The sequence below is a fragment of the Oncorhynchus keta genome, chromosome 10 (assembly GCF_023373465.1).
Source record: "Oncorhynchus keta strain PuntledgeMale-10-30-2019 chromosome 10, Oket_V2, whole genome shotgun sequence".
NCBI lineage: Eukaryota > Metazoa > Chordata > Actinopteri > Salmoniformes > Salmonidae > Oncorhynchus > Oncorhynchus keta.
The window spans coordinates 59,261,681-59,273,884 of NC_068430.1; the positions used below are offsets into that span (position 1 = coordinate 59,261,681).

General features: G+C 42.3%; 2 protein-coding genes across 3 annotated transcripts in view; both read left to right on the plus strand.

Moving 5' to 3' along the window:
• Positions 1-216: 216 nt before the first annotated feature.
• On the plus strand, positions 217-2,780 carry LOC118389074 (uncharacterized). The gene is made up of 5 exons (XM_035778798.2): positions 217-329; positions 691-913; positions 1,057-1,213; positions 1,497-1,603; positions 2,190-2,780. Exons 1-5 carry the CDS (start codon positions 262-264, stop codon positions 2,640-2,642), a joined length of 1,008 nt encoding a protein of 335 aa, XP_035634691.1. The 5' UTR covers positions 217-261; the 3' UTR covers positions 2,643-2,780.
• Positions 2,781-10,319: 7,539 nt separating this feature from the next.
• LOC118389383 (spectrin beta chain, non-erythrocytic 1-like) overlaps positions 10,320-12,204 on the plus strand; it is an 87,125-nt gene continuing 85,240 nt past the window's right edge. For both annotated transcript variants that reach the window (XM_052527405.1, XM_052527403.1), the window contains exon 1: positions 10,320-10,454. The gene's annotated coding sequence lies outside the window, so the exon portion shown is untranslated. The remainder of the gene's footprint in view (positions 10,455-12,204) is intronic.

Sequence of the window (12,204 nt, forward strand, 5' to 3'; positions counted from 1 at the left end):
TGTCACTTATGATCTAAGAGTTAACATTATTTTACATTGGTTTAGCAAAAATAATTTCAAGATCTTGTATTGATTTATACCTAGGTTGCTAACTGTCAAAACATATATACAATATATATATGGTTAGTGTTACATTGACCACTGTTCCAACTTGTGTCGCCAGTTGAATTGGCGCTGCGCAATAATTAAGTTGCTTAGCAACCTGGAAATAATGAATTCGCTGCCAAAGTCCACACGACAATTTCTTTCACACACTTTATCATGAGTAAAATGTATCAGTGTCCTGAAATCTGCTTGCCAAGAAAGAAGAAAGTCCGCGAGTCTTTCCAGTAAGTACAGTATTTCTGATTGTAAAAGGCCTAGATTCGATGTTCAGAAGACATATGACTAACGATTGAGTAGATATTGATTCAATAAACGTTCTTCATAATCATTATGTGCACACTTACAAGTGTACCACGAGGTATTTTAATGACTATTTTAATGATTTTAAATTCGTGTTTGTCGTTTATAAACGTTTCTACGGCAGGCAATTATTTACAACCCAATGCTATACAGTTACATGTGAATTGTTTCTATCTGTTAGGCTATGTCCTATTGCAACAATGTGATTTGGAGGTTGGCCTATTTGCTGACGTTTATTTGTTCTTGCAAACTTTAAGTAGATTGACTATTTTCCTCTGTTTTTAGCTCAAACACATACAGGATATTTGATGAAAAGATACCTGACAGATTGGACCCTGATAAAGTCTATAAAGTAAATTCATATGCTCAGAGAGATCCCAAGGAATATGATCAGCTTAAAATACACAATACCCCACAAATGTACAATGCCAAGTTCATAAGAACCAATGTCAGGTTCATGAATGCACCCATTTCTCACATGGAGACAGAGAGTACAATGGCTGAGCAGGTATGTTCCATGAAATGTTATTCATAATTGTAATCATTCTGCAATGACCAGTTTAGTTCCATGCCGGATAAATAAAATAACTTCCAGTTTAGTTACATTTCATTCCATGATAATTCATTTTCTCTCCATGAGACTTATAACAGTGTCACTGGTGGCCCAATACATCGTATCACGATGTGAGCACCCAGGCACCTTACAGAAAGGACAGCACTCAGAGACAAGACTACCAGGCCATTCAACAAACACACACCCTGGTCAGACATGGGAGGAACAACAACAGAGTGCCTGCTTCAGGAATCGGTGAGCGCGTGTGCGTGCGTGTCTTGTGTGTGTGTTTGCGCAAGCACGTTCATGACTGTTTGGTGTTATCCAATTAGGCCTCTATCTTATACATTCACTTGCAATAGATTCAAATAAAGGCATTGATACTATGTCAGGTTGGCACTTAGGGTTGAAGGAGTGTATGGATTAAAACAGATAGATTTGTGTTGCTTAGTTGCATCTGAAAGGAGATCTGTGCAAGAAAAATGTAACTATTTAACTGCAGTGAGTGACATTTTACTACATGGCTTATGGTTCACAGTTCCCATGCTGAGCTCTATTGGTAGCCCAAAAGTGTTGCTCGAGCACATGTCTTTTATTCACCAATATGATTCAAGGAAATTACAGGACCAACCATACCAAGGAAGGGTAAGATTTATACAATTTCTCAGTAGAGTCATGTTGCTGCTTTCTATCCTATGCAGCTAACATTTAATAAAGTCTTGTTCCTGGAAACTCATAGGGCAGGTTTCCAAGACACCGATTAAGTCTAGTCCTGACCATTCTCCATGGAGAATCTCCATTGAAAGCATTTTTTTTTTCATCCAGGACTAGGATTAATCTGTCTGTGAGATCAGCCCATGGGTTCAGTGTTAAATCATGTGTATTAGTTATGGCCTGGAATGTATAGTATTTTTCCAAAATCAAATGTAATATTGCAATGTTACAAATGTTATACTGTGATGGTATTTTAATGAATTGATAATGCTCTTATTTACATTCTCAGAATGTGATCCAAGAAATACAACAAAATGGGATTCAAAGCAAATTAATATTAGCCTTCAAACGTTCTCAAAACTTTCCTTTGCTCGATCGGGCGTCAACTTTGGACAGCGTTTGAACTATGTGATGAACTCAACTCCCAGCCACAGCTGCATTCCCCCATCCCTCCCTCCCTCCCTCCCACCCTCTGCTTCCCCCCAGTTATGCTCATGTCTGTTTCCCCTTTCTCCAGCGACATGGAGCTTTAGTGTGGAGCGAGGCTGGACCATGGTCTCCTGTCGGGGAGAGCACATACATCAACTCCGAGGGGTCATGTTTGCCAGCGGTGCGGGGAGGAAGGGGGGGGAAAGAGGTAACCTCTCCCCAGCAGCAAGTTTTCAACGACGGCAGGATCCACTCCGGAAAGGCGGGCCCCAGCACTAAAGGCACCAAGGCCATCGCCTGCCACTCACCGACCCATCCCTCCAGCCAGCTGTTTCACAGCTTCTATACTCCCATGACACATAGGGGAGGGGTTGAGGGAGGGTTTGAGGGGATCTCCTCAGTCTCTGACAGGGCTGCGGAGGGTCGGAGAGCTATGCATGCGGACGGCGAGGGGACTGTCTTGCAAAGGCAGGGATCCAACAGTCAACAGGCGGAGGTTCAAGCCCCAGCCCAAATTGCAGGCTCAGAGCCTAACAACTGATGGCACTGATGGCATTTTAATACTTTAGGGGCTGCCTTATGTAAAGATCTGAGTAGAAATAGGTTGCAATTGTGTTACATTTTTGGTCAAAAGTAAGATGAAGATTAAAATAATAAAATGTTCAACCTGCAAAAGTAACTGCTGTTAAATGGTATTTTCAATTAAAGAAAAATAGTGTGTATGGTATGTACAACTGTCATACCCAATTCTAACCCCAAATCAGGAGCCCTAAGCAAGATTTGAAATTGTGACTATTGTGGCTATAGATTGTGGCTGATGTACTGGAGTGTTAACATGAACAGACTATATTTATAAAATTTAGCAAATTGAATATACTTTGCCAGCACACAATTTTTGAAAAAAAAAGAGCATGTTGAAACCATAGAATACAGTTTTTGTGAGCTATCTAATCGCTTTTCATAGTCCTTATGATGAAGCCCACACCAGTTTTCTGCATTTAGATAGAATAGTGGATCTGCGTCAGGTGATGGATCTATATCAGGTTTCAGTACAACTGTGTAGAATAAAAGAATAGAGGAATAGTTATTTTATTGTATATTTGTTCTCCAAGTGCTTTGTTCAAGTACCTTGCTCAAGGGCACAACGTTAGTGGTTTGTACCTGGGATTAGAGATCAGCAGCCCCCCAGCTACAAGATCAGTTCCCAGTTCCCATTTCTATTGATGCTCATCTTTACCCTAAAGTGCAGTGCCTTCAGAAAGTATTCACACCCCTTTACCCTTTCCACATGTTGTTGTGTTACAGCCTGAATAAAAACTTGGATTCAATTGAGATTTCACTGATCTACACATAATACCCCATAATGTCAAAGGGGAATTTATATATTTTCTAAACTCATAAAAAAATATATACCTGAAATACGTAGTCAGCCCCTTTGTCATGACAAGCCTAAATAAGGTCAGTAGTGCTTAACAAATTGCATAATAAGTTGCATGGACTCATTCCATGTTCATGTTCTGTACCCCACACATACAATTATCTGTAAGGTCCCTCAATTTTCAATGCCTCACAAAGAAAGACACCAATTGGTAGATGTGTAAAAATAGAAAAAGCAGATGCTGAACATCCCTTTGAGCATGGTGAAGTTATGAATTACACTTTGGATGGTGTACAGGCGTGCATCCTAACTCAGTTGCCGGAGAGGAAAGAAACCGCTCAGGGATATTAAAACAGTTACAGAGTTTAACGGTTGTGAAATGAGAAAATTGAGGATGGATTAACAACGAAGTTACTCCACAATGCTAATCTAAATGACAGAGTGAAAAGAAGGAAGCTTGTAAAAAATAAAAATATTCCAAAACATGCATCCTGTTTGCAACAAGGCACTTAAGTAATACGGCAAAATACTGTATGTGGCAAAGAAATACACTTCTCACTGCCTTCCTGAAGACAAACAATGAATACAAAATGCTTCAGTCTGGTTTTAGACCCCATCATAGCACTGAGACTGCACTTGTGAAGGTGGTAAATTACCTTTAAATGGCATCAGACCGAGGCTTTGCATCTGTCCCCGTGCTCCTAGACCTTCGTGCTGCTTTTGATACCATCGATCACCACATTCTTTTGGAGAGATTGGAAACCCAAATTGGTCTACACGGACAAGTTCTGGCCTTGTTTAGATCTTATCTGTTGGAAGGATATCAGTTTGTCTCTGTGAATGGTTTGTCCTCTGACAAATCAACTGTAAATTTCGGTGTTCCTCAAGGTTCCGTTTTAGGACCACTATTGTTTTAACTATATATTTATATATATTTATATATATATCTCTTGGGGATGTCATTCGAAAACACAATGTTAACTTTCACTGCTATGCGGATGACACACAGCTGTACATTTCAATGAAACATGGTGAAGCCCCAAAAGCCTGTGTTTCAGACATAAGGAAGTGGATGGCTGCAAACTTTCTACTTTTAAACTCGGACAAAACAGAGATGCTTGTTCTAGGTCCCAAGAAACAAAGAGATCTTCTGTTGAATCTGACAATTAATCTTAATGGTTGTACAGTCGTCTCAAATAAAACTGTGAAGGACCTCTGCGTTACTCTGGACCCTGATCTCTCTTTTGACGAACATATCAAGATTGTTTCAAGGACAGTTTTTTTCCATCTACGTAACATTGCAAAAATCTGAAACTTTCTGGCCAAAAATGATGCAGAAAAATGTATTCATGCTTTTGTTACTTCTAGGTTAGACTACTGCAATGCTCTACTTCCGGCTACCCGGATATAGCACTAAATGAACTTCAGTTTGTGCTAAATACAGCTGCTAGAATCCTGACTAGAACCATAAAATGTGATCATATTACTCCAGTGCTAGACTCTCTACAATGGCTTCCTGTCAAGGCAAGGGCTGATTACAAGGTTTTACTGCTAACCTACAAAGCATTACATGGGCTTGCTCCTACCTATCTCTCTGATTTGGTCCTGCCGTACATACCTACACGCTACGGTCACAAGACGCAGGCCTCCCAATTGTCCCTAGAATTTCTAAGCAAACAGCTGGAGGCAGGGCTTTCTCCTATAGAGCTCCATTTTTATGGAATGGTCTGCCTACCCATGTGAGAGACGCAAACTCGGTCTCAACCTTTAAGTCTTTACTGAAGACTCATCTCTTCAGTGGGTCATATAATTGAGTGTAGTCTGGCCCAGGAGTGGGAAGGTGAACGGATAGGCTCTGGAGCAACGAACCGGCCTTGCTGTCTCTGCCTGGCCGGGTCCCCTCTTTCCACTGGGATTCTCTGCCTCTAACCCTATTACAGGGGCTGAGTCACTGGCTTACTGGTGCTCTTTCATGCCGTCCCTAGGAGGGATGCGCCACTTGAGTGGGTTGAGTCACTGATGAGGATCTTCTTGTCTGGGTTGGCGCCCCCCTTGGGTTGTGCCGTGGCAGAGATCTTTGTGGGCTATACTCGGCCTTGTCTCAGGATGGTAAGTTGGTGGTTGAAGATATCCCTCTAGTGGTGTAGGGGCTGTGCTTTGGCAAAGTGGGTGGGGTTATATCCTTCCTGTTTGGCCCTGTCCGGGGGTATCATCGGATGGGGCCACAGTGTCGCCTGACCCCTCCTGTCTCAGCCTCCAGTATTTATGCTACAGTAGTTTATGTGTCGGGGGCTAGGGTCAGTTTGTTATATCTGGAGTACTTCTCCTGTCTTATCTGGTGTCCTGTGTGAATTTAAGTATGCTCTCTCTAATTCTCTTTTTCTCTCTTTCTTTCTCTCTCTCTGAGGACCTGAGCCCTAGTACCATGCCTCAGGACTACCTGGCATGATGACTCCTTGCTGTCCCCAGTCCACCGGGCCATGCTGTTGCTCCAGTTTCAACTGTTCTGCCTCCGGCTATGGAATCCTGACCTGCTCACTGGACGTTCTACCTGTCCCAGACCTGCTGTTTTCAACTCTCTAGAGACAGCAAGGGTGGTAGAGATACTCTTAATGATCGGCTAACTGACATTTACTCCTGAGGTGCTGACTTGCTGCACCCTCGACAACTACTGTGATTATTATTATTTGACCATGCTGGTCATTTATGAACATTTGAACATCTTGGCCATGTTCTGTTATAATCTCCACCCGGCACAGCCAGAAGAGGTCTGGCCTCCCCTCATAGCCTGGTTCCTCTCTAGGTTTCTTCCTAGGTTTTGGCCTTTCTAGGGAGTTTTTCCTAGTCACCGTGCTTCTACACCTGCATTGCTTGCTGTTTGGGGTTTTAGGCTGAGTTTCTGTACAGCACTTTGAGATATCAGCTGATGTGCGAAGGGCTATATAAATACATTTGATTTGATTAGATTTTTTTGCCTGAGTACTAAGTGTTATATTTCGGGCAATTCCATCACAACACATCACTGGTGGTGGCTGATTCATGTTATGGGTATGCTTGTCATTGGCAAGGACTGTAAGATGGTGCAGAAGAAGAAGGCAGACGTTTTATGTGCACCCAACCGATTGTGTTTATTTGCGTTGGTTGTAACTTTTTTAAAACTTATTTTGTACATAATGTTGCTGCTACCGTCTCTTATGACCGAAAATAAATTCTGGACAACAGGACTGCGATTACTCACGGACTGGCAGAATCATGGCAGAATCATTATTTTCCTTTAATGACTCTGACGAGGCTCACAAATGATATACTGCTTTCTTAGGAACAGGCCCAGATCCCTGTGATTTGCGTGAAGAGGAGGCGGAGAAAAAGGGGTCGGCGGGCGGGCTGCCTTCTGAGAATTCGTAGGCGATCGAATAAACCCCCACTTCCTTCCATTCTGCTAACAAACATGCAATCTTTGGACAATAAAATAGATGACCAACGCGAAAGATTGAACTACCAACGGGACATTCAAAACTGTAATATCTTATGCTTCACGGAGATGTGAGTGAACGATGACACTATCAGCATACAGCTGGCTGGTTATACGCTGCACCGGCAGGATAGAACAGCTGCGTCTGGTAAGACAAGGAGCGGCGGACTATGTATTTTTGTAAATTACAGCTGGTGCACGATATCTAAGGAAGTCTCAAGCTATTGCTCGCTTGAGGTAGAGTATCTCATGATAAACTGTAGACCACACTACCTACCTAGAGAGTTTTCATCTGTATTTTTCGCAGCTGTTTTACATCCCACCACAGTCAGAGGCTGGCACTAAGACAGCATTGAATGAGCTGTATTCTACCATAAGCAAACAAGAAAACCCTCACCCAGAGGTGAAACTTACATTTCTATCAGCGTGTTAAATGTGTAACCAGAGGGGAAAAAACTCTGAACCACCTTTACTTCACACACAGAGACGCATACAAAGCTCTCCCTCACCTTCCATTTGGCAAATCTGACCTTAATTCTATCCTCCTGATTCCTGCTTACAAGCAAAAATTAAAGTAGGAAGCACAAGATCAATAAAAAAGTGGTCAGATGAAGCAGATGCTAAACTACAGGACTTTTTTGCCTGCACAGACTGGAATATGTTCCGTGATTCCTCCGATAGCATTGAGGAGGATACCACATCAGTCATGGGCTTCATCAATAAGTGCATTGATGACGCGTCCCCACAGTAACTGTACGTACATATCCAAATCAGAAGCCATGGCTTACAGGCAACATCAGCACTGAGCTAAAGGCTAGAGTTGCCGCTTTCAAGGAGCGGGACTCTAACCCAGAAGCTTATAAGAAATCCTGCTATGCCCTCCGACGAACCATCAGGGCCAGACTATTTATCAGGATTTGTACTCAGAGCATGTGCTGACCAACTGGCAAGTGTCTTCACTGACCTTTTCAACCTCTCCCTGTACGAGTCTGTAATACCAACCTGTTTTAAGCAGACCACAATAGTGCCTGTGCCCAAGAACACCAAGGTAACCTGCCTAAATAACTACCGACCCGTAGCACTCACGTCTGTAGCCATGAACTGTTTCGAAAGGCTGGTCATCGCTTACATCACCACCATTATCCCAGAAACCCTAGACCCACTCCAATTTGCATACCGCCCCAACAGATCCACAGATGATGCAATCTCTATTGCACTCCACACTGCCCTTTCCCACCTGGACAAAAGGAACATCTATGTGAGAATGCTATTCATTGACTACAGCTCAACACCATAGTGCCCTCAAAGCTCATCAATAAGCTAAGGACCCTGGGACTAAACACCTCCCTCTGCAATTGGATCCTGGACTTCCTGACGGGCCACCCCCAGGTGGTAAGGGTAGGTAACAACACATCCGCCACACTGATCCTAAACACAGGGGCCCCTCAGGGGTGCGTGCTCAGTCCCCTCCTGTACTCCCTGTTCACTCATGACTGCACAGCCAGGCATGACTCCAACACCATCATTACGTTTGCAGACGACACAACAGTGGTAGGCCTGATCAATGACAATGATGAGACAGCCTATAGGGAGGAGGTCAGAGACCTGGCCGTGTGGTTCCAGGAAAACAACCTCTCCCTCCACCTGATCAAGACAAAGGAGATGACTAATCAAGAGCATGCTGACTGGTTGCATCACTGCCTGGTATGGCACCTGCTCGGCCTCCGACTGCAAGGCACTACAGAGGGTAGTGTGAATGGCTCAGTACATCATTGGAGCCAAGCTTCCTACCGCCCAGCCCCTCTATACCAGGCGGTGTCAGAGTAAGGCCCTAAGAATTGTCTGAGACTCCAGCCACCCTAGTCATAGACTGTTCTCTCTGTTACCGCACGGCAAGTGGTACCGGAGTGCCAAGTCTAGGTCCAAGAGGCTTCTAAACTACTTCTACCCCCAAGCCATAAGACTCCTGAACACCTCATCAAATGGCTACCCAGACAACTTCTGCTCTTTACTTGTTACTTTTATTTCTTATTCTTATCCATATTTTTATTAACTGCATTGCTGGTTAGGGGCTTGTAAGTAAGCGTTTCACTGTAAGGTGAACACCTGTTGTATTTGGCACATGTGACTAATAAAATGTGATTTGATTTTTCGCATTTAAAAACATGTCATTCAAATTTTGCAAAGGCAAAATCTTGGAGGAAAACTTGGTTCAATTTCCTTTCCAACAGACTGAGGAAGCCTAGTGGTTAGTGTGTTGTGCCTGTAACCAAAAGGTTGCTAGATCAAATGACTGAGCTGACAAGGTAAAAATCTGTCATTCTGCCCTTGAACAAGGCAGTTAACCCACTGTTCCTAGGCAGTCATTGGAAATAAGAATTTGTTCTTAACTGACATAAATAAAAATGAAGACACTGGAAGATGAAATCATTGTTCAGCAGGACGCTAACCTAAAACACAAGGCCAAAGCTACACTGGAGTTGCTTACCAAGATGACATTGTGTTATAGTTTTGACTTGAAAATCTATGTCAAGACTGGAAAATGGCTGTCTTGCAATGAACAACAATAAACTTGACAGAGCTTGAATAATTTTATAGAGAATATTGGGCAAATACTTTGCAATCTGTGTGTGCAAAGCTTAGCTGTAAACGTCACCTGTATATGATATATTTCTGTATTTCATCTTCAATAAATTTGCAAAAATTTCTAAAAACATGTTTTCACTTTGTGATTATGGGATATTGTGTATAGATGGGTGAGAGAAAAAAAATATTGAATCCATTTTGAATTCAAGCTGTAACACAACAACATTGGGAATAAGTCAAGGGGTATGAATGCTTTCTGAAGGCACTGTAGATCAGAGGTCCTTCTGAAGATCCATTATGACGTCCTGTGTATGACTGCAATGCATTATTGATAAGCGTGCACAATGGATGAACAAGATGAGGGCCAGTCAGAATCATGACACACCCTGTCCTTCTACAAGCAATGAATGAAAGAGAATATTACAAGTTAACTTTTCACATGGACAATTGAGGTGTAAAAAATGTGTTGTACTGTAGATATGACTCACAGATGTAATTATCTTCGATAGCCTCAGTGTCTTTAGGGCCTGCAGTCCTACATTAAAACTGGAAATGACACATCTTAAAGCCACAAAGTGACACACATTTAGTGTACAGAAGGAACATTTTCTAACTAAAGGACATATATGTTGATGTAGACTAGACTATGCAATATATATATATATATATATTTTAAACATAATCGATATCAAATATAGCTTCTTTTTTTGATGGTGTAGGCCAGTCCTCGGCGATAGGTTTACTTCGCTCTCTATAATCCCCGCCCCTTCGAAATTCAGTGCAGCACTACAGTTTTTGCTGGATTTGGGGGCGGCAGTGCGGATTCTCCCAGTCACTCCCAGCTCTTGTTGCCCAGCCTCTCGTTTGCCCGTTGCGGACTCTCAAGGAGGTGAAGTTCGTTCCTTATTATTTGATTGGTAAGTCAAATAAATGTGTTATTTCAAACAGACGAGTTTATCTCATCACATTGCCAGTTGTGTTGTAATTTTTGCCGAGGTTTCCGTTACACAGATTGGCTACAAAGCAAATAGGTTACCTAAACTTACTGGGAGATGATGGAAAATTTTGAAATCAAGCAAATATGAAATCGTGACTCACGTATATAGGCATACGATTTAAACTATGTTTTGTCGGTATTTGTTTTTTTTTCATAGGCCTGCGCAATTAACACCATTAGACATGTTGATGTTGTAGGCCTACTGTTCATATCAGAAATACCTTTATTTAAAGGCATATATTATACATTATGCGCAAGTTGGATTATATTTCATTTGTATAGTGTCTGATATCTATCGATTTCCATGGTGTTCTGTGACTTCCATTATGGGTGGAATAACGGTAGAGTAGAATGGATGCAAACAGGCGTGGTCGTGCGGATCTGTGGCGCTGCGCGGAAGGTAGCCCAGGGTGATGCTGCGAGGGCAATGATTTAGCACGTTTGTTTATTCTGTACAGTTCGAAAGACAGGCTAACTGTGGCATTAACATTATGTTTGAGTTAGGTTGTGCACAATAACAAAAAATCCCCCCATTTTATGGTCCTTGGTTTACGTGGTGCGTAGTTGTTGATTGATGATTTGGGGTTATTGATATAGACAATATTACTCATTTTAGGTGAAGTGTATCGGTTGTTGAAATGGCCGCAGAAGGCTAATATTACGTTGGCAGCTACAATGTTTAATTGCATGATGCGATGATGATACAGTAACTATCAAAACGTAAGTGGTCGGCTCCTCCTTAAAACATAACTTCCAAGACATGAAGCCTCACCTTCATGGTTTTCTTTAGTATGTGCTAATGATCAAATACTTTACATGTATCTCGTCAACATGTCGTTTGTGTCTCTCTATTTGGTGGACTGTAAATATTTGCGGTTGATGCTACATGCGGCCTTCTTGTCGTGATGCAGAGGACTCTTCAGACTCTCCAACGTTGCAGCACTAATGCGACCTGGTCGAGTCGAGTCCTCCATGTCCCAGTCACAGAAGGACTCAAACAACATTTAAAATGCGAGCAATGAGGGAGAAGAGTAGGTTATACAAAGGGATTTTACTGAGCAAAAACCTCGGGTTCTATAGTAGTGAAGCTATAGGCCTAGGCTACTGCAAGCATCTATTTTTCAAGCAACTACTCCACTCCATATAGCAATGAATGAAGTCAATGACTTCCTAGTTCCAGTGGTGGCATGTTAGCATGGCCACACTGTGCTTCCCTGATTGTCAGCCACAGTGGGAACTGAAGTTGTCAAATATCCACAGTGAAAAACAAAGGAAAACATGCACTGTATGCAGGTGGCATAGGATATAAAGGATTTGTAATAAGACCTGTAATTGAATTACACTGTGGTTATTCTATGGGACTTCATATTACTGAATCAGTACTTTTTCTAAACAACACGACTTGAGTGAAATGTTTGGTTCAAGTTATTTGGGGTTTTAATGGTTCTCTGGAAGTGTGTTTGATCAGGCTTTGCATGGCATAGTGGCAATTAAGTGTGGCACTCTAGTGCATTTTCCTATTAGGTTTTGCTTGATGGAGCAGGCTCTTTTCTTAAGACCATTTGCTGTATGCAGACCTAGTGTCTGCCTTCCCCACTCAGCCTTGTCTGAAAGGGCGGGGTCCCTTTTGCAATGGGAAAACACTTCACAGTTTGTGAATGCAGAAAGAC

Excerpts from the sequence above, each read along its gene's own strand:
- LOC118389074 (XM_035778798.2), top strand. The coding sequence starts at position 262 with ATGAGTAAAATGTATCAGTGTCCTGAAATCTGCTTGCCAAGAAAGAAG. Across the intron at positions 1,214-1,496 it reads AGTGCCTGCTTCAGGAATCG|TTCCCATGCTGAGCTCTATT; the intron begins GTGAGCGCGTGT and ends TATGGTTCACAG. Across the intron at positions 1,604-2,189 it reads ACCAACCATACCAAGGAAGG|CGACATGGAGCTTTAGTGTG; the intron begins GTAAGATTTATA and ends CCCTTTCTCCAG.